Source organism: Culex pipiens, chromosome 3, assembly GCF_016801865.2.
Source record: "Culex pipiens pallens isolate TS chromosome 3, TS_CPP_V2, whole genome shotgun sequence".
NCBI classification, from domain to species: Eukaryota; Metazoa; Arthropoda; class Insecta; order Diptera; family Culicidae; genus Culex; species Culex pipiens.
The window spans coordinates 116,484,162-116,507,273 of record NC_068939.1 but is presented as its reverse complement, the minus strand read 5'-3'; the positions used below and the strand labels follow the sequence as shown (position 1 = coordinate 116,507,273).

The 23,112-nt window shown below is 37.4% G+C and overlaps 1 protein-coding gene and 1 long non-coding RNA gene across 5 annotated transcripts in view; both read right to left on the bottom strand.

The window, feature by feature from the left end:
- LOC120428561 (protein sidekick-1-like) overlaps positions 1-23,112 on the bottom strand; it is a 348,405-nt gene that overhangs the window by 155,618 nt on the left and 169,675 nt on the right. For all 4 annotated transcript variants that reach the window (XM_052709840.1, XM_052709841.1, XM_052709842.1 and 1 more), the window contains 2 exons: positions 11,599-11,750; positions 2,308-2,518 (listed from right to left, as the gene is read on the bottom strand). In XM_052709840.1, coding sequence (XP_052565800.1) covers positions 2,308-2,518; positions 11,599-11,750 — 363 coding nt within the window. The remainder of the gene's footprint in view (positions 1-2,307; positions 2,519-11,598; positions 11,751-23,112) is intronic.
- Positions 6,577-8,684, bottom strand: LOC120428562 (uncharacterized). Its single transcript, XR_005607134.1, has 3 exons — positions 8,072-8,684; positions 7,943-8,016; positions 6,577-7,872 (listed from the first exon to the last, which is right to left on the bottom strand). It is a non-coding gene; the product is annotated as an uncharacterized LOC120428562 (long non-coding RNA).

Below are 23,112 nucleotides of genomic sequence, written 5' to 3'. Positions count from 1 at the left end.
ACCTATACATGTCTGGGTATCAAAATTTTCGTAATTGAAAGACGCAACTTTTGGTACCCAGACATGTATAGGTCATCGCTGAAATTGTCTGCTCTACAACTTTGTAGAACATTGTTACACTCTAAAAAATAACCCTGCAAAGTTAGAAAAAACACGAAATTTTAAAATGAAAAATTTTGTTCTAAATGAAAAAATGACCCTTCTGGGTCAATGTAGATTCGAAAAGTACATTAAATTTCCCATAAATAACATGTTCCAAAAAATTTTGCAGTCGAGTAACGGAAGATGGGAGAATTTTTAAAACTTTTTTAGTGTTTTTTTCGATGAAAAATACGTTTTTTCGGAATTCTGAGTACACCATCAAATCGGGCGTATAATTTTACATAAAAGTCCCTTTGACACCAAATTTCTATCTCATCACCGTTTCAGGCTGCAAATTATTGAAAAACACCTCTTTTTTCGCATGTTCAAAAATGGAAGGGGTCGTACCGCCCCTCCATCACGAGATATCAAAAAACGGACCTCGGATTCGTGATCAGGGACAAAAGTTACCCCTTAGGACAAAGTTTCACGCAAATCGAAGAGGGGTCGGGGCAACTTTTCCCGATTTCGTGTGAGTTGGTAGAGAATTACCCAGTTATGATTTCCGTAAAATGAAGTCTTCATTTGACAAGGACTTCTCATGTTAAAATTTTGTTTAATTTTCTTTGAAATGCTTACAACACGATAACAACTCCATTGTTTTAAATTAAAAGCACAGTTCGGCACCATTCAATCATAAATGAAAACAATAACTGACAGGTACTTTAACCGTCGCCTACAAGCCAAAGTCATTCAACCAGTGCTAATTACGCCGAGATTAACATATGAGTAATACCCTTTTGTGGTTACCAAAACAAATACACAAATCTTTTGTTATTGTTCTACACACACACACACACCATGCCAGGTTGAGCAAACACAAACACACCTTTCACCGCGGTCACGCGGTAATTTGTTGGTCAACAGGGAAAAATAAACACATAAATTACGGGTTCATCATCCCTGCACCCATTGACAGAACTTGCCCTATAGAAACATCCTGGCGGGGATTGGGTCATAAATAAGGGCAAATCATTGGCGTTCCTTAAATAGCGTACCCGAAATGATTTCTATTTTCGGATAATTGCCCGTTTTCTGTCACATTATCACGTGAAAGATGTGCGTTGAATTTTCAATCGATTATAGTATTGACGAAACATATTTTCCTCGAAGGAGTAAGACAGTGATAATAAAATGTCAATTTGTAGGTTATAAATAGCTCTTAACGATTGAATGAAAGTTGACACTCCAGATAGGGTTACCATTTTATCGCCATCAAAATTGATATATTTGCCACTCCGTACAAAAATGCCACTAATTAAATCCTCTATGAATAATAAATCCCCCTCTCCTTCCCCTTAACGAAATCCCCACCACCACATTATGGTCACCCATTCCGTTAAGTAATTGGAACCGATTGAGTGGTGATTATTTTTGGTTCCCCGGATTGTTGTTTGTGTGTTTGTTTTAGCCGCCAAGGCAGAAATCGATATTCCGTGCGGCGTGATTAATCGCCTAAAGGCGGGCGGGTCAACCGAATCCGAAATCGCGTGATTCAACCTGGACCTGTATAACTGGCGTGGGTGGTGGACTGGCAGGTTGAACGAATTCGCGGAAGAATTTTCTTTATTGGATTTTATGAATGTTTCACGCTCACAGCACAGCACCAGCAGATAATTGGTTCATTAAGGGTGAACTGTGCAGTCAGCAGGAGCGGGTTGTTCTTCAAAGATATCAGCTTTAAAGTCCAATTTTATCCCTTCCCACCCAGAGTCACATCGAGATTTTTATAATTTTCATGTTGAAAATTTGCAATTCCTAAACCTAAGCCTAACCTTTGCCAAAATTCCCCATTTTTCATTTCACCCTTGTGGGAATTCAAAGAAAATCGTGGTTGATTTCAGTCACCCAAAATCAAACTGAAATCTGCTTTACAAATTACCCATAAAAGAACTTTCCTGGGCTCATTCCAGCGAAGCGAACGAACGTTGTCTAACACTCTTTGCCCACGTAGCAAATCCACCGGCAACTCGTCACCTTTTGCCGTTACCGCAAACAGACTCAAAATCAACAGACATCCAACACCCCCCTCATTCGGTCTGGCCAGGTTCTATCCTGTTTGTTCAACCTTGAACACACCACGTGTTCAAACGACCCACATTGAGGGCCAGGAGGTCGTGAGCATTTAATTTGGGTGTCGTGTCTCACACACACACACGTACTTACCCACGACGCTGAGCCGAAAGGCTTGGGAAATTTTGGGCTCCGTCGACACTTGGCACTCGTACGTGCCCGAGTCCCGGGGCTGGGGCGAGGTGATCCGCAGCGTCCACTCGTCGCCGCCCTCGGTGTGCAGCGACTGGAACCGCTGGTCGTTCGTGTACGTCAGGATGCCGACGGTCAGGATGTGCAGGTCGCGCTTCCGGATCCAGGACACCTGGGTTTGGGGACAAAGGAGGGGTAGACGATAAGATTACACGTTTTGCTGACAAAAGTTGTCACACTTAAGGTAGGATTCTTCTAAACAAACGCAAAAGTGACTTTTTCAAACAAAACAAAATTTCGAGGATCCATGATAACATATGCAGCTTTTGCAGACCTCAAGGGGTTATCAAAGACAATGATCACAAATCTACTGAGGAAAAACCAGCAGCGCGAAGTTCTGCGTCTTTCTAGTGGATTAAATTTTATATTCCCATAGACAATTGAATCGCTTTGCGCAAAATGAGGACTAAACCAATCGTTTTCAAACTTTGGGAGTTGTTTAGAACTCCAAAAGGAACTGAAAAAATGCTGTACTCACTAAATTTGGACAGATTTCTATTTTCCAAACAACCCAATATTACACCCTAACGCCTCGTTGTTTTGCAATCATTAGTTTCCAAAATTTGCAGGTGATGACGAATCAAGAAAAAATAAGGTTTTGGCGGTGCTATACATCGAAAAAAAAAGCAAAGCAATCCACTTTAACGACCCCCGGGTCTTTCATGGTCTCTGTTGCAAGTTTCTGCTCATTTCTAGGCGTCCGAAGGTTATGTGTGGTGAGTCACCCAAAACCTCTTTTACGCAAATGGACCGACGTTTTACTTCCCCATCCCCAACCTGATTTTTTTGAGTCAATTTTGAAAGAGGGGCTACATAACCTTTGAAAAATACTTGCATTCGCCTTATTTGTATTTACTGCTTAAGATAAAACTTTATCCATGCATTTCCTATGTCAAAAGTAGTCATTTTGCATTATTAGTTTTTCCAAACAAGTCTCCATACAATTTTGGGTTTAACAAAATGGGTTTTTAAATGTATGAAATTTTGTTTCTGTTTTTTATAACTTAATAGAGTTATGGAGTTCTTCCTATGATTTTTACTAGAGTTCATTTTGATGTAATTGGATACTCTAACAATGGATTTGGCAAGAGAAGAAAAAAAACATTTGAGATTTGCAAGAAAAAGAAAGGACCGGCCCGTGGCTTAATGGCTACGGCTCTCGCCTCATAAGCGGAAGGTTCAGGGTTTGATTCCCGTGCGGTCTTCTTGAAATTTTTCGACTGTAATTGAACTTTGAATATGAACAAAAAACACATAGAATCAGGTGGGATTCGAACTCACACCTTTGGATTGGAAGTCGGATGCTCTAGCCATTCGGCTACCAAGGGATTAATACTCCTTGAGTGAATTAAACCGTAGTGGTGAAATAATGTCACAAGGTCATTTACTATATAATACAACAATCCCTTCCCCAACGATACCCCTACACACCACACACCATTATAATCTATAAATAACTCGAACCGGTTGGTACGGTATGTCCCCGGCTTCTTCTTCTTCCCCTGATGGTTCTATGAAATGTGGGATCCGTTCATAGAATCTGTCTCATGCGGTTAATGCAACGCAGTAGGCCGGGCCGCTTTAATGAGTGTAATACACTTCGGGGGTTCTCGAAAGTACTGCAATCATTAATAATGACAAGAAGGAACTTGAGGCGTAATCTAACCATAAGTTCTTCCCGGATGCTTTCTTCGGACTGGCTGCGCTTGTGTTCGATTAGATTAGATTAGATTAGATTAGATTTGCAAGAAAAAGAAATAGAAAAAGCTTGAAACTAGATCACAGTTTGTTTTGTCTTTCGATGTCGAAAAACTTTGCTGCACAAGAAAGCTTATCCATTGTAGATGTGCTTCATCATCAGCTCACTAAGAGCTTGGAATTGATCTGCCTTGTACCGGCAGGCACGATAACGCGTAAGCATCCCTCCAGCAAGAGCGAAAAACTCGGTAAGGGTGCAGAGATCATCACCGGTAACGTCTGCTTGTCTCGGTGGACTACCGCTCTCAGAAGCGGCTACACAGAAAAAAAATCATGGTAATATTACATCTGGGAAGGGGTACATCTTTTATGTCAGAAAAAAGGTGTAATTTTACCTCTGGAAATGTGTAATTTTACCACTTTTCTGGTGTAATGTCACTTTTTCAGTCTAAATTGAGGTAAAATTACATCATAAAAGAGGTAATATTCAACCTTCCAAAATTACAGCTTCCAAATTTACATTATTTTTTTCTGTGTACTCTAGTGTAGGAACCTCCCCAGCCAGGAAAGAACGCTGTATTGGCTGATGGAACCGCTCCGCCGCCAGCAGTTGTAGCGGTCGAGCACGCAATCTTCGGAGGTTGGCGGGACGTTGGTGCTTTCTTCTTCTTGTCCTGTTTCTCGAGGTACTTTTTCCGCGCGGCACAGCCACTGAAATTCACCGTGTGGTTTTCACCACAGTTTGCGCACTTGACGCGCGATTTGTGCTGCTGGGCGTTTTACCCCAGCAGTTGGACTTTCTGTGGAAGACTGCACCTTTCGGTGAAGAGGGGAGATTGCAGTTTCTGGAGCTGTGTCCAAATTTATGAAAACGGTAGCAATAGGCTGCGTCGGCCGAATTCTTCATGTAGAATCGCCACGTCACAAAAACCGTCCAGTGCTTTGATCCACCGTAGGTCTTGGATTTAAACGCAACCACGATCGAAGTACAGAAGGTAAAAGGTGTGCGTACCTGTCACCGTTGTCGACATCGAGAGCACCTTTACCTTTCGAGCCTTAACTTTGACGCCCGCCAGGTTTTCTTCCAAGTCCGGATATCCCTGAAGGACGATCTTCACTGGGACCTTCTCTGCTGGGTCAAATGTAAAGAATTTGAAGTTTCGCAACTTCAACTTCTTCACCACCAAGTCGAAATTCTGTGTCTTATGTGTAATTATTTGCATTGAAGTTTTGTTAATTTTCAGACAATATTGGAGCAACACGTCAACATCGTCTGCCAATATAATATCGAAAATCTGGACATATATTTTATTAAAATCATTTTTCAAAGCTAAATCTAATTTGCAATCGTAAACTTCTCTGCATTTCTTTTGAAAAAATGTACCTTTTTCAAGTTATAGCTACTTTTAGCCATAAAATACTTCTTGATGAGCAGTTCTCTACGGAATCGGTCTTTTTTCTTTAATTTTATTTTTTGTATTTTTTAATCCGGCTGAAACTTTTTTGGTGCATACCGACCAAAGAAATCATTTTGCATCATTAGTTTGTCCATATAATTATCCATACAAATTTGGCAGCTGTCCATACAAAAATGATATGTGAAAATTCAAAAATCTGTATCTTTTGAAGGAATTTTTTGATCGATTTGGTGTCTTCGGCAAAGTTGTAGGTATGGATATGGACTACACTGAAAAAAATGATACACGGTAAAAAAAATTTTGGAGATTTTTTATTTAACTTTTTGTCACTAAAACTTGATTTGCAAAAAAAAAAAATATTTTTAATTTTTTTTATTTTTTGATATGTTTTAGAGGACATCAAATGCCAACTTTTCAGAAATTTCCAGAATGGGCAAAAAATCTTTGACCGAGTTATGATTTTTTGAATCAATAAAGATTTTTTCAAAAAATCGAAATATTGGTCGCAAAAATTTTTCAATTTCATTTTTTGATGTAAAATTGAATTTGCAATCAAAAAGTACTGAAGTAAAATTTTGATAAAGTGCACCGTTTTCAAGTTATAGCCATTTTTATGTAACAAAATAGTCTCAGTTATTGATTTTTTAAAAATAGTGCCTATGTTTGCCCACCTTTGAAAAAAATATTTTTGAAAAGCTGAGAAAATTCTCTATATTTTGCATTTTCGGATTTTGTTGATACGACCCTTAGTTGCTGAGATATTGCCATGCAAAGATTTAAAAACAAGAAATATGAAACATTCGTGAAATTTTCCCATCTTTTCGAAAAAAATATTTAAAAAAAATTTAAATCAAGACTAACATTTCAAAAAAACCAAACATTAAATATTACGCCCTTTTAATAAGTAAGTCTTGATTTAAAATTTTTGAAAATATTTTTTTTCGAAAAGATCGGAAAATTTCACGAATGTTTCATATTTTAACATCGTGAATCGGACCATTAGTTGCTGAGATATCGACATTACAAAATGGTGGGTTGTTTGGGTGAGACTTTGTAACCGTACGGACGTTGGACCAGAACGTCATGGTACGGTACAGGGAAAATTCCAAGAAAATGTTACAGGGAAATGTGCGAGATCGCCGAAGCGCACTGGAAGAAGCGGATAGCTTAAGCGCCACCTCGTTAGAGGACCACCCGCCTGATCTAAAGTTGCCCAGCTTGAGACTCTTCCTTAGGAAGGTCCAGTTTACTCGTGAGAAGAGGTTTGGAGAACGATTCAGCTTTCCCCGCAGTTTCCCTGCGTCCGACTTACCGAACTTCAGTATTATCCGAGCCCATAATGCCCGAATTGACCTAAAACCAACGTGCTCAACGAAAGCTCCCAACATCAATACTCATTCATCATCGATAGTTACAGATCCCACCACCAGGTGTCGCAGAGTGACCGGTGCGCAGCAGACCGCTGAAGCGCAGCGCAAGCGCTCATAACTAAATTCTTTCCCAAGCATCAACCAAAGCAACTCGAATAGGGTTAAATAGGGACTTTATTAAAGACGGCATTTAAAGATCGCAGATTAACATTTTGGAGTTCAGTTTTATTCCCTAATAGTTATAATTCATCTTCTGATTACGACCACCCTATCCTACAGTGTGCGTGCTCTTAATTCTTCTCCGGAGATCTTCAACAATGGGGCGTTCTTGGGGGGGCTAGCGGTGCGGGCTAGCGCGGGGCGTACATGCTTGCGAACTCTGTGGTTCGAGGGGACGTCACATGTGCACACGGACAACTAACACACAGAGTTTTGTACTTACGAGCCCGTCGTCGTCGTCGTTGTGCGCGTTCTTTCTCCTCTACTTCGCCCTTGCCGGCGCCGTAGACTGCTGCTCTGCGAGTTCTGCTACCTGCTACTGCTGCTGTTGTGCGATCACGATGGTTGAGTGGCGGATGATCGACTCACCTACCAGGCGTCTGGAACCGATCGATTTGCCACGTGGTTGTTCTTCAGGCCTGCCGACCTGCGGTCCGTGACCGCGTCACGGCGTGTTCGAGGCGTTCGCTGCGGGCCACGTGGTTGTTGGGGGCCAGGCAGTTTCGTACGGTGATTCGTGAAGAATCCTCACGAGTCGACAAAGATCGCCGCGGCCACTAGGTTGCGGTGCGGCCAGGCGTTTGCGTCAAAAAGGCCACAGGTGACTGGAGTGGCTCGGTCAAGAGGTTGCGGTAGGACCGGGGGTTTTCTGCCACGATGTTGACGGCGCGGCGGCTGGCCACAGGGTTGTAGCTTGGCCAGCAATCCCGTCCGCGGACGAGGGAAGCCGCCGGAGACAAGTAAACTTGTGACCACGCTGCCTAAAGGGAACACGGACCGTCGAAACGATCGTTTTAGAGCACGCACTATTTCGCACACTGACTACATTACCTTTCTTCGCAGGTTCTCGCACAAAGGTCACAAAAGCTAGCTATCTGTCGCACTACTTTCTATCGGCCTAGCTTCTGAAAAGTTAACTTTAATTAACACCCGAGATCGAACCTCGCGCAGATTACCTACGTTACAACTCCAGCAAATTCACTGCACTTCCGAATCGTTCCACGGGTTAGGAGAATGTGATCGAGTTACTAAAATTTCTCAGACTCGAGCCTGGGAAACTGATCGCCGAAGTTACGTACGAACCCACCGGATGCACGTAAACGTTGCGTTGGTTTTAGCCTATTCGGGAAATATCGCTCTCTAATAGTGTGTCCCGCTCCCACTCGGTACGCTGAAGGTACACGGCCTACACGCTCTCCTTTTCCAATTCTCACGAAGATAAACGAGTCAAACCCTTGGTTCAGAATCTGCACGTGCGGCCTCTTAAGATCGTAACTGAGTTCCAATCACGTGTCGGTTTGAGCAACCGCTCGTCGAAGCGCGCGCAGCGAACTCACGTTATGGGGGTTGCCTAATCATCAGGGGTAAACGCGAGTGCTTGCACTCCGTCACTCACTGTGAAGCAGTGAGTGTCTTTACAAAGGGGCTATCTTCGAAATCGTATTTTAAATTCAATTAATAAGGTAATAATAATAAATGAAAATGTTATATAAATAGAGTTTGCGCCAAGCGCTAAATTTGTGATGTTTTTTTAAAAATCAAATAAACCAATTTAGTACAACGGTTACAACTTAGAAAACATCAATTTTCTTGTTTTTAAATCTTTGCATGGCAATATCTCAGCAACTAAGGGTCGTATCAACAAAGTCCGAAAAAGCAAAATATAGAGAATTTTCTCAGGTTTAAAAAAAAAAAATTCAAAGGTGGGCAAACATGGGCACTATTTTTAAAAAATCAATAACTGTGACTATTTTGAAAAAAATTACATAAAAATGGCTATAACTTGAAAAGAGTGCCTTTTATCAAAATTTCACTATGTACTTTTTGATTGCAAATTCAATTTTACATCAAAAAATGAAATTGAAAATTTTTTGCGACCAATATTTCGATTTTTTGAAAAAAATTGTATTGATTCAAAAATTCATAACTCGGTCAAAGATTTTTTGCCCATTCTGGAAATTTCTGAAAAGTTGGTATTTGATGTCCTCTAAAACATATCAAAAAATAAAAAAAATAAAAATAGTGTTTTTTTTTTTGCAAATCAAGTTTTAGTGACAAAAAGTTAAATAAAAAATCACCAATTTTTTTTTTACCGTGTATCATTTTTTTTCAGTGTAGTCCATATCCATACCTACAACTTTGCCGAAGACACACCAAATCGATCAAAAAATTCCTTCAAAAGATACAGATTTTTGAATTTTCATGTATCATTTTTGGATGGATATATCATGGACAGCTGCCAAATTTGTATGGAAAATTATATGGACAAACTAATGATGCAAAATGGCTTCTTTGGGCATACCGAAGGCACCAAAAAAGTTTCAGCCGGATTAAAAAATACAGAAAAAATCGAATGACCGAAATCTCAGAGAATTGCTCTGATAGAAAAGCACCCCAAAAGAAAATATTTAAGAAAAGTTGAGAAAATTTCCAACAATTTGCTATCTGAAATTTTGAAAATCGGAAAATGAGTTTTTGAGATACAACTTCACAAAGAATTCGAAATTGATGGTAATCATTTTATAAAAGTGTCACCTAATAAGCCTGTAATTTTTAACCGGGGATATCTCAGAAACTATTGGTCTGATTTTCAATGTTAAAAAACTTAACTTTTTCATAATTTTCTGATATTTTCGGTTAAAATAATCACAAGATTAAAAATCAAGTCTGATATCTAGAAATTGCAAAAAATGGTCAAAACTCCAATTTTTCAATATTTTTATTTCTAACCCACTGTATCTTCACAAATATGGGACTTAGGACAATGGTTAATTTGGAGACTTTAATGTAAAATTGTCTGGAGAATCGATTTCCACGATCGTTTTTTGAATTTTTGACGTTTGGACCACTTTTCTAAAAAACAACATTCTGAGATACAGCAATATTTAAATTAAAATGTACACTTCTCAAATGTCATTCTCTAGTGCAATAAGGCTAGGAAAAGATATCTACATATGCAGCAATTCCCCACGAAAACAGCATGGATAAAAACAAAAGTGCTCGGATCGGGCTCAAAATTTTTCTGGGGGTTCCCTGGCCGAAATAATTAGACCCGTATTTTTTTGTTTGGCCATTAGGGTGACCTACGCCGTGTTAGGGTGGTCTGAAAAATGGCCGTTTTCGTCGATTTTCGCAAAAACCACTTTTTTCAAAAAATCATAACTCCACGCCATTTCAACCGATTTCAATTGTCTTATACGCAAATGAAAGGTGATAAGTTGGCCTTTCAAAGCCGTTTTAACGGTGTCTGGACCAAAGAGCCCATGTCTGGAAATATTTTTATCGGATTCCCCGGACATTTTTACAAAACATACTAAAAAATGGGAGGAGTAATTGAAAGACGCAACTTTTGGTACCCAGACATGTATAGGTCATCGCTGAAATTTTTAAGTTATCGCAGTTTTAGTGGAAAAAGTTGATTTTATTTTCAAAAAATCATATCTCGGAATCCTGTTAATGAACTCCTCCCATTTTTTAGTATATTATGTAAAAATGTCCGGGGAATCCGATAAAAATATTTCCAGACATGGGCTCTTTGGTCCAGACACCGTTAAAACGGCATTTTAAAGTTTCATTCGACCTTTTCATATGTTAGGCTAGATTTTTGAAACTTTTTATTACTTTTCTTTGAAAGGCCAGCTTTATGATTTTTTGAAAAAGTGGTTTTTGCGAAAATCGACGAAAATTGCCATTTTTCAGACCACCCTAAGACGGCGTAGGTCACTTTAATGGCCAAACAAAAAAATACGGGTCTAATTATTTATTATTATATTTTTTTTTTTTTTTTATTTCGGCCAGGGAACCCCCAGAAAAATTTTGAGCCCGATCCGAGCACATTTGTTTTTTTCCATGCTGTTTTCGTGGGGAATTGCTGTATGTACAAAGTTTAATTGAAATCGGAGAGGTTCGGGTACAATCGATTACCTATTTGGCATGGAATTGCTCTGTATTGAAATTTCGTGACAACAATTGTATTTTGCTAAAAGACAACTTAGGCTAATGCAAATATTTTTCAAAGTTGTTGTCCCTGGACTCAGGCCTAAAAAAAAAATACAAGCCAGAATTTCAACACAATAATACACCCGTACAGTTGATATGCAATCATTAATTTAAAAAAAAAAATGTAAGTTCGACGAAAACAAAATTTGCGGGTAAAACCTTTTTGATGTTTTGTACATCGAAAATTCACTTGAATTCAAACAATTTTTTAATCAACTCAGACATTCTAAAATTGATTCTAAACGCAGGGCAGGGGAATGCATTTTGTTTTAATTTAGTTGATTGGACTTAAATTTATATTGAAAATTTGAACCTTTTAAAAAAAATATTTGTTTGCCCTCTGGATTTTTCGGGCCTTCTCTGAATGGGGGGGGAGGGGGCATGACAAAAGCTTTGAATAAAATAAAACAAAAAAATAATAACACCCGGTGAAAAAAGAAAACGAGCTCTAAATGATAGTAAGTTTTATTTTTATTCAGTGAACTCACCGCACGGTCCCCCAGATTCCGCACCCGGCAGTGCAGCAGCGCCGACTGTCCCACGGTGGCGGTCACTTCCCGCTTCGTACTGTTGTCAAAGTAGGGCTGGGAGTAGGGTTGCTCCCAGTACGACTGCACCTCACCGTTGATGAGGTTTAGCACTGAAAGAGTGAGAGAAGAAGGTCGAAAACGGGTTAAATGTAGTGAAAAAAAAAGTGCAAGGTTATATTTGGTGGGTATTTTTTTAACTTTAGTTCAACCTTCAGCCAATCAAGCCAAAGCTCACGAAAAAAAGAGAAAAAACGGATCAATTCAATATGGCATGAAGCTAATTTGAAATTTTACGTAACGATAATCCCATCCGTGGACGTGCCTCGAAGTTTTAAGTAGACCTCAGCGGGTCCCAGTAGAATTACGTATGCCGTCATCCATACCAGACAGCGGAAATTGTTGGTGAACTTAGGGTCTGTACCATAAGTCACTAAACAAGTATAAGATTGATTTAGAAAGTTGGGAAGATAAATTAGATTCAAGTTGTTGAAGCTTTCTCAACTTTTGGATAATCTTAAATTGATAGAATTCAAATAGAATATTCCAATTTCAAAGCACTGTCCAGCTCTGGTTCGACCATGTTCCGGGTAGCGATCAATAGTGATTGATACGATGCATTCAGATATTTATGGCATCAAAATGGTGGCACGAGTTGAGAGGCGCTTCGATTACGTAAAATGTAATCAATCGGAATCCTTTGGCATGTGAAAGCGATAAACGGCTTGCACGCACGTGCTCTCGTTGCAATTTCAGAACCCGGGTGAGGGTGGGGGAGACTGTGCGGTGGGATGACTTTGAGATAATTTAAACTGTTTTGACATAAATTGAGGACTATTAAAATGGTGAACAAATGATAAACTGAGCAAAAAAAACTATAAATTGCCATTTGAAGGTTCTTTCCCTAATTCCTCCCATCACCGGTTCTAAACTTCCCACGTGGCAAACTATGGCCAAAACGGTCAAACTGCCAAGAATTCACCAGCATGGCAGCAAGGCATCTCGCATAGTCTCTGGCCGAAACCACTCAGCTGGTTGGGCTAGGTTAGGACCAGGGAATTCGGACTGCCTTGAAGTCGTCCTGAAACGCTTGCATTCTCGACACATTTCCAATCGAGTGAATTACGAGTTATTATCGTACCCGGGGTTCGGTTTGGTTCTCGTTGGCACAATTGATGACCCGTGTGATTGCTGCAGCAGCAGCAGAAGCAGCCACGTGGATGGGGATATCAATATTTACAGCGGTTTGGCTTTGGCGTCCCGCGGATTAGAAGTCGACGGACGAATGGCAGATTCACGTGCGGCGGCGGAGTCCAAGCGTACAAATGGAACCTTCCGGTTGCAATTTCCGGTTTATTCTACGTAGCCGAAGCGATTTATGAGCTCTCGCGCGATGGTCAATGAATGGAACCGCTTTGGGCGGGGTGCCCGTTCTACCCCGTGCGGTCGTTGATTGGTGGTTTAGTTTTTGATTGCATTGCGTTGGCGAGAAGCTGGCTGCTGCTGCTTTGAACATTCCTCTTGATTACTGGATGCGCTGTGAGCGCAGCGTTTATGATGACTGGTGAGGAATTTAATTGCAAAATTTTGCATGCATGCTGCGCTCAGAAGGAACTATTTTCGGAGCCAATTTAATCAAATCGACGTTGTCGTGCTGTGTTGACGTCAGAGAAAAAAAGCGTTTTAATGTTTGACCTTGAATAAACAAAAATAGGAATACACAATGCAAACAAAAACGTTTTGTTTGGTTGACCATTGTTCCGAAGTTTAGTTGAAATTGGTTGCCGGAGTTCCAAATTATAATAATAAATGTTTACGGTAGTCGGGCTTGAACGTGTGTCAAACACGTTCTGACCTGAAATCCCTCTGGCCAGTTGACGCACTTGCTAGCTTGACAAAATTGCAACTTCTTTCATATGAAAAGTGACAAAAATGAACGGAGTTTTTTCGGTGTTTATTGAATATCTCAGGATTGAAATCGAATTTTGATGAGCTGTGAAGGTAAAAGTTGAGGAAGTATTTTGGATTTGAACTAAAAGTACCATGCTTCTCCATAGAAATAAGTTTCCAGTACCCTTTTCTGGACGCAAACGTCTGATTGAATCAATAAAATTAAATTAAAACTGCCGTAACAACGACCGAATTTGCTCAAAAGAACCGCCTCTTGTTTTCGATTCCGGATCGAAATCCGGGACTGGTTAGTTTTCACCGGAGTTATCCTGAATCGTAGTGGGGTACCTTTTTCTCGGGTGACCACATCCAGCAAAGTATGATATAAGGAGAGCAAAACTTTTTGTAAGTTACCTAAAGTTGCACCAAAACCGATATGGGACAATATTTGACCTTTCTTAGATGTTTGGCAACCTGTACCAGGTATGGCCACACCTCTGAACCGGTTCCGGTAGACTATTTTCACAAAACTAGCAACTATAGCTTCCGGCATGTCAAAGAACATATTTGGACCTTTTGGAATGTTAGTCTTCTTTTAAAATATTTTGTTTGCATTTTTTCGAAAAGATCATAAAATTTTACAAATAAATTGGATTATTAGTTGCTGAGATATTGTAATTAAAAAATGAGGGAATGTTTGGAAGAAACTTCAAAAACCTAAATATTCTTGGTTTTTTCTCTTTATTCTCTGTATTTTAGCAACCATAGGTCCAATCTTCAATTTGTTTTAGGCAATTTTATTGGAAATTTTCTCAACTTTGCGAAAAAAAAATTCTGCAATTGACATTCATGGACAATATTTTAAAATACGATACCTAATCCACCCAATCCAGTGATTGGTGCCTTCCTTGCATTAATATACTTTTGATAGGGTTGTCAAATTTTCAATATCTTGTACTCATTGTAAAGGTATTTTGATTGACCATCCAACGATGCGTCGCTTGATAGATCCGGACAACGTTTTCATAAAAATATTTGAGATCTGGCCTCAAAAAAGTATATTAAAAACACTTAACTGCCCATGTTCGCATAAATGTCCCATATGCAAAAACAGCAAGCTGAGAAAAACGTATTTGAAGTTTGTCCCATACATAAGGCTACGTGTTAAGTTTTCGCGAAAAAACTGGATTTCCTCCTGATTTCTAGAACAAAGTACTGGATGTTATAGGCGCTTTCGAAAGAGCACACAATTTTGAACCAAACTGCATCATTAACTCAAAATCGATGAAAATGCATATGGGACATTTATGCGATCAGGGGCAGTTAAGTGCTTATAACTTTTGTAAGGGTTGTCAGATCTTTGACATTTTAGGCTCATTGAAATGGTATTTCAAGTTCCTTTCTAAAAATAAATGTTATACATGACGGGTTTTCTTGCAAAACTTCTGAAGTACTTTACACAACTTTATAATATTAACTAAGGTCTTGTGGAACTCCAAGACGGATCGAATGAGACTAGAACGGTCCAAATCGGTTCAGCCAGTCCGGAGATAATCGAGTGCATGTTTTTTGTGCACCAACTCACATCCAGACACACGCACAGAAAAAGTAAAAGTAATTTTTTTTTCAAAAGTTACAGATTTTCGAATATTTTTGTACCATTTTTGTATTTTTGTATGGGTGAACCAGTGACACAAAATGGCTTCTTTGGTCATAGAGAAGGCCCCCACAAAGTATGGGCCAAATAGAAAATAACAAAAAAAATGGTCTAAATCGGTCGATTTCGTGGAGAATTGCTTACTTGAGCAATTCTCTGAGATTTCGGTCATTCGATTTTTTTTGTATTTTTTAATCCGGCTGAAACTTTTTTGGTGCCTTCGGTATGCCCAAAGAAGCCATTTTGCATCATTAGTTTGTCCATATAATTTTCCATACAAATTTGGCAGCTGTCCATACAAAAATGATATGTGAAAATTCAAAAATCTGTATCTTTTGAAGGAATTTTTTGATCGATTTGGTGTCTTCGGCAAAGTTGTAGGTATGAATATGGACTACACTGAAAAAAAATGATACACGGTAAAAAAAATTTGGTGATTTTTAATTTAACTTTTTGTCACTAAAACTTGATTTGCAAAAAAACACTATTTTTAATTTTTTTCATTTTTTGATATGTTTTAGAGGACATAAAATGCCAACTTTTCAGAAATTTCCAGAATGGGCAAAAAATGTTTGACCGCGTTATGATTTATTGAATCAATACAGATTTTTTCAAAAAAATCAAAATATTGGTCGCAACAATTTTTAAACTTCATTTTTCGATGTAAAATCGAATTTGCAATCAAAAAGTACTTTAGTGAATTTTTGATAAAGTGCACCGTTTTCAAGTTATAGCCATTTTTATGTAACTTTTTTCAAAATATTCGCAGTTTTTCATTTTTTTTAAATAGTGCCCATGTTTGCCCATTAATGAAAAAAATATTTTTGAACAGCTGAGAAAATTCTCTATATTTTGCTTTTTCGGACTTTGTTGATGCGACCCTTAGTTGCTGAGATATTGCCATGCAAAGGTTAAAAAACAGGAAAATTGATGTTTTCTAAGTCTCACTCAAACAACCCACCATTTTCTAATGTCGATATCTCAGCAACTATAGGTCCGATTTACAATGTTAAAACATGAAACATTCGTGAAATTTTCCGATCTTTTCGAAAAAAATATTTTCAAAAATTTTAAATCAAGGCTAACATTTTAAATGGGCGTAATATTGAATGTTTGGCCCTTTTGAAGTGTAAGTCTTGATTTTAAATTTTTGAAAACATTTTTTTCGAAAAGATCGGAAAATTTCACGTCTGTTTCATGTTTTAACATTGTAAATCGGACCTATAGTTGCTGAGATATCGACATTAGAAAATGGTGAGTTGTTTGGGTGAGACTTAGAAAACATCAATTTTCCTGTTTTTTAACCTTTGCATGGCAATATCTCAGCAACTAAGGGTCGTATCAACAAAGTCCGAAAAAGCAAAATATAGAGAATTTTCTCAGCTGTTCAAAAATATTTTTTTCAACAGTGGGCAAACATGGGCACTATTTTGAAAAAAATGAAAAACTGCGACTATTTTCAAAAAAGTTACATAAAAATGGCTATAACTTGAAAACGGTGCACTTTATCAAAAATTCACTAAAGTACTTTTTGATTGCAAATTCGATTTTACATCGAAAAATGAAGTTTAAAAATTTTTGCGACCAATATTTCGATTTTTTGAAAAAATCTGTATTGATTCAAAAAATCATAACTCGGTCAAAGATTTTTTGCCCATTCTGGAAATTTCTGAAAAGTTGGCATTTTATGTCCTCTAAAACATATCAAAAAATGAAAAAAATTAAAAATAGTGTTTTTTTGCAAATCAAGTTTTAGTGACAAAAAGTTAAATTAAAAATCAGCAAATTTTTTTTTACTGTGTATCTTTTTTTTTCAGTGTAGTCCATATCCATACCTACAACTTTGCCCAAGACACCAAATTGATCAAAAAATTCCTTCAAAAGATACAGATTTTTGAATTTTCACATATCATTTTTGTATGGACAGCTGCCAAATTTGTATGGAAAATTATATGGACAAACTAATGATGCAAAATGGCTTCTTTGGGCATACCGAAGGCACCAAAAAAGTTTCAGCCGGATTAAAAAATACAAAAATTAAAATTAAAGAAAAAAGACCGATTTCGTGGAGAATTGCTTACTACAGTGTTGGCCCATAAATAAATGCGACATGTGACTTTTTTCACAGAAGTGTGGTGCCATTCTTGAATGTATTAAACAAACTAGTTTTTTTTAATGTATTAGTGTATTAGTTTAGTATGTTTTCAAGATATTTTCATGACAGATTTTTATAGTTCACCAAGACTGGGTACAGACGAGCTACAATATTGGATTTATTTTTGGTACAAAATTTACCTCTTTTGTATACAAAATAAAATAAAAACCTTATATTTAAAAAAACGGTTCCATTTAAAATATTCAAACCTTTTTCAAAACCATCGTCAAAAGTCTCTCTTAACATTCCTACGCCCAAGGCTCCAAAAAAGTTGGAACGGTAACTTCAACTCGCTGGTTCTCGGGCATAACTCAACCAATCAAGATGATTCTTCTTTCCAGTGATTTGTTAGGATGTCTAGATGATTCTAGATCTTTGCAGAACTTAACTTGATCAAATCTGTAATTTATGCGATCAAAAACATCGTTCCAACTTTTTTTTTCGAGTGTAAAAAAAAATTCGACAAAAATTCCGCGGAGGTAGTCATTTTAAAAAAAGGTGGAACGATGTTTTCAGTCGCAGAAATTACAGATTTGTTAAAATCAAGTTCTGCAAAATTTTTGGATCATCTAGAGATTCTTACAAATCACTGGAAACAAAAATCGTCCCGATTGGTTGAGTAATGCCCGAGAACCAGCGAGTTGAAGTTACCGTTCCACCTTTTTTGGGAGGCTTGGGCGTCCGTGTAAGTTGGACATGCGTTGGGCGTTCCAGTGTTAAATACGCTCAATCGAAAAAGTTTACGGAGCTTACGGATCTATGAAAAACACAAAAGTGTTCAATTTCGAGCCCTTCAACCTTTTTTTTTTTCAAAAACTATGGTCCCAGAAGCTAGCCTGAAAATTTAAGCGCATTTGGTTAAGGTTTAGTAGTTCCACCCTTGACCTGAAGCTATAATGGAACAGTAATAAATTTAATTTCTTCGAAAAAGTTTTCCTATACCCGATGTAATTTTCCCAAATTAGAAATTTCTTATAGGGGGAAGGATTAGAAAGGATTTTTTTAGAGCTCGTCATATTGTTTTCCATTCTCCAAAAAATATCCTGTATCTTTTCGGGATTGATTCCTAGCGCTTTGCGATGTTCTACAAAGTTGTTCCCCGGAACAAAATCTATAAGAAACTTAAGAATAGGAAAATCGATAAGGTTTTGCGAATCTTTCTCTAAGAAGAGGTATAAAGTGAAAATTTCCCATAGTAAATGTTTATAAGTTACATACTAACTTCAAGTCAAAGGTGGAAGCACTAAACCTTAATTAAATGAGCTCAACATTTTTAGGCTAGCTTCTGGGAGCTAGAAAATTCCGGTTGAGGCGCTCGAAATTAAACACTTTTGTCTTTTTCATGAAACAGTGTGGAAATTTGCGTTCTTATATATTTTGGTTGGTAAAGGGCAGCAATCGAATTGTTTAAGAATAATGGATTGACCACTGTGGCCTTCTTACAGTATAGTGCAGTCCAGTAATGCTATGCTGTGCTACTTTCTGTTGAGTTTTTAATTCTGCTATTCTGATTGCATACATCAACAACAAGGCAACATAGGAACAGTTTTTTTTTTCAATGTTTTAGTTTAATAAATGATTCTAAATTGAACATTGATTTCAAAACAAGCCTCAGTCAACCAGCAGGTTCATCAAATCCCAATCAAATATTTCAAATTGATAATTATTTCTCCTCGGAAACCATTTTTCACCTTTCACACTGAAACCATTAGGAAAATGACTTAACAAGGCGAGACACACCGACACAGTAAGTGGTCCTCGAACAACAGTTACATTCTCTCTCGGGCTCGCCCAAACCACTTAGATTTTATGTGCGACGGGCCTGGTTGCGAGTCGCCTCCCCACCGAAACGGTCGATTAACCTTGATGTTTTAAGGATGTGTGTATTGACGATTAGGCGGAAGGACTTTCGACCCCCCCGCCATAAACTGTTGCAGTCTGACGTCGTGGTGACTCGTAATAAAATCGTTTCCGTTACTTATCAATTGGTCCCTCACTGCTGGGCCGTAGAATCAAGTAGTGCTGTGATTTTTGAGGTTAGGTTGTTATTTTTTGGGTTAGAAAATTTGAAATTGATGTTTTACATTAAAAGAAAAGTTTAAAAAGTCCACAATAGGTCAGCCTACCCTAGGTACTCCCGAAAAAAAAAGAGCGACAAGTAGCTCCTCGTGTAGAGCAGAGAGCTACATGTTGTAAAGCCGCCTCGTAAGTGGCTGTCAGGATAAGTCCCCTTCAGCCCCGACATCGGAGACTATAAATCAGAGGGCTCGTTTTTTAAGCGGCAGCGGCACGAGGCCATTAAAATCCTCCAAGGCGGCGGGGTCATGTTGTGGCGCGACGGTTTTCCTCTGCCCTTGGGCTTGGCCAACCAATGCTGACTCGTCGTCGTTGGTCGTCGTCCCTTGGAATGCTGACGCAGAGGCCTCCTTACTCCAGCTATAGCTGTGGATATGGGTGACATCCAATAGTTGGATGATTTAACTACTGAAAGTTGGGCCGTACGATTTGAATCGCGGGTGAAGGCATTAGGCATGGTCTGGATATAGCTTTAGCGCTGCCATGATGGGACTGTTTGGACGGGGAGTTTTGTCGTAATGGTAGATTAATGGGTTTTTGAGTGTTTGATTTGGGGTCGCTCCGATTTTCCCGTACACAAGCGTGCATAAATTGCCGGGGAGGACATTCAAGCTGATTGATATTTGAACTGAACGATAAAATATTGGGACAAGCGAGACCATTTTGTACCTTAAAGTTGGGACATGGTGACAAATGGTCGCGTGGCATAAAGATTTTATGTGGAAAATAAATTGAATAGCTGCGAATTTGAGTTTTTGATTGGATGATTTTAGTTTTTTTCAAACATTTCTAAAATTTAAAACAAAAGTTCAAGGGCAATTGCTCGAAAAAAAAATCAAAAACGTTAAAAAACAAAATAAATGTAATAGCAGTAAAATTAAACTTGTAATTCTAACTGTGCAAAGACTTAAAAATAACTTTGAACTGAACTCTTTGTTCAGACCTCTTATATTGTAATTGTTAAAACCACGCCTAAATATCAACACAATGTCAAACATTGAACAAATGTCATTCAGTTTTCTCCGCGCTGGATTAACCGATTATGTTCAGGTTGGTTTCATGCGATCGAGTTTTGGATCCAATAGGTTTTTTTAGGCTTTTTGGTAGTATTGCAAAAAAAAATGTCAAAAAGACATAAAGTCAAAATGACATAAGGTAGAATGCCAAAAGGTTTAAAGAATAAAAGGTCAGAAGTGAAAAAAATATAAATTACCTTTTTATTTTTTTTAAATTATTGCTGTGACATTTTTGAAGAATAAAAAATGCGCAATACTTTTATTTTGAAGGGTTTATTTTTTTGCTCACCAATTTATTCTGTTTATGTAATTTTTCTGTGAGTTTTTCCATTCTTTTAATGCTAAGGATTTCTTAAGAAAATAAAATAATAAAAGTCTGCTTGCTTCACTAATTCAAAGTAGTGTAGTTTTTAAATATAATTTACTTTTGATTCAGTTATAATTTTAGAATACTTTTTTTTGTGTAATATTGCTGAGATTTTTTAATTTACTCGATTTTTTTTAAATTAGGGTGGTACAAATATTTTTCAAAGTTTTTGTCAAACCCACTCCACCTCCCCCCAAATCAACCCTAAAAATCAAGGGACAAAAACATATTTTTTCAAAAAACTTCAAAATTTCAATAAAAATTAAAGTGCAATCAGCTGAAATCAATATAAAATGCATTCCCCTGCGTTTAGAATCATTTTTAAGCATGTTTCTGTTTATTCAACAATCTTTTGATTTTGCAAATTTTCGGTGCGCAGTTACGCAAATAGTTTTTTTTCTCTAAAATTTTGGTTTTCGTCAAATCTTACATTTTTTGAAAACTAATGTTTGCAAAACAACTGAAGTAGTGTAAAATGCATTTTAAAACCCTTTTTTGAAATGTTGAGGTTATGCCTTGATATAAAAAAAATATTTTTTGTTCTTGCTTCAGAGATATTGTGAAGTTCTTTTAAAAGAAGCTTGATTTTTTTTCAAATCAGCCTCCAAATTTAATATTCTTATCTAAAAAATAAATGATTCAAAGATTCTATTATACTTATGTGATTTTCTCTATTCTTTCAAACATTAGTAGTATTTTCAATAATTATAAAAGAAAAAGTCTGAATTCCAACCTATTTAAAAAAAAAGTTGTTTCAATTATTTATTTAATTGCCTCAATAATATATTTTGAAGATTTTATGACGAAATATCTTGATTCGAAATGATTTAATGATTTTCTATATTTTTTCAGTATTATGAATAATTATTTCTGTAATACACTCAACCCCCGGAGGTAGGTCACTTTTTCGTTTGACACTTTTTAGTTTGTACCCTATTGGTTTGACAAAGTCAAACTTAAAAGTGACGAACTGTCACTTTTTACACGGCGCTCACGCACACTATCAAAACAAACGTTTGGTAGTGTGTGTGAACTCCGTGTAAAAGGGGTGTCAAACTAAAAAGTGACCCCGTTCGTTTGACAACAGTTGGTGTCAAACCATCGGGGTTCGAGTGTATCTATGAAAGTTATTTTCTTCGTTGGTGTGATTTCTATTCTTTCATACCTGGGAAGTTGCTAACGAAGGTTTATTTAAACAAAAATCTGAATTTAGTATGCTTTAAAAGATTTTGAAATTATATCAATTTATTTATTCTTGTGTCGACCGTTTTGTCAATTTGACCTTTTGTTCATATGGCCTGAATGTACATTCGACATTTTGACATTTTTTCCTTTCCAAAGCAAGAAGTCATGAATTTAAGCGAAAATGACTTTTAGATGAAAATCTGGAAAATATTTCAAAATAAAAATGTATAAAAATAGATATTACGAGCCATGTTTTAAACATTTGAATGAAACAAGTGTTTTAAAATGCATTATACACCTGTCCAATTGTTTTACCATCGTTAGTTTCCAAAATATCTAAGTATTGACGAAAATTTTATTTTTTGCGAATTTTTTTTTTGCGTTGCTGTACATTGGAATTACATAAAAATTCAAAACATTTTAAACAAAAGCCCAAACATGCTAAACATGATTATCAATGCAGAAAAATGAATTTTAGATTGTTTTCAGTTGATTAGACTTCTATTTTCATGGAAATTTTGAAGTTTTTTGGATTTTTTTGAATAATAACCTTTTAAGAAAAAAAATCTGATGAGCTAATTTTTTTAAATGGATATGACTTTTAAAACCATGTTATAGTACTTTGTGAACTTAATCGTTGAGTTAAAACAATGATATGATAAACCTATCGTTAACAACTTTACTCTAAGACGGAAAGGTGATAGAAACGAATGGCAAATTTGTCCCGCATCGATGCCTTTGTACTTATTTGTACTAAGCTTGCTGATATTCCTATCCAGATAGTACAAGATAGCACAGAGGCATCGACAAGTGAAAGACGTTCTCTTGCCAAAAAAATTTCCCCATACGTTCACATTTGAGTGCGCAATAAATGGAAACGAATTTCCACCCTTTCTTTCCCATTCTAAATATTTTTCTTGCTCATGAGGGAAAATTGCTCTCCAAGGAGAAGCGCGTAATTTTGCGCTCGATGAAATCGATGATTGCTGGTCGATTGTCACCGACGGTCCGTTGCACCCTGGCAAAAGCGAAGGTGGAGTTGTGGGGCAGGCAGACATGCATCGGCACGGCACGCGTGTTGCTCGCGTTCTCCTAATGGTTAAAAGAACAGTACTTTTAATCAAAGTAC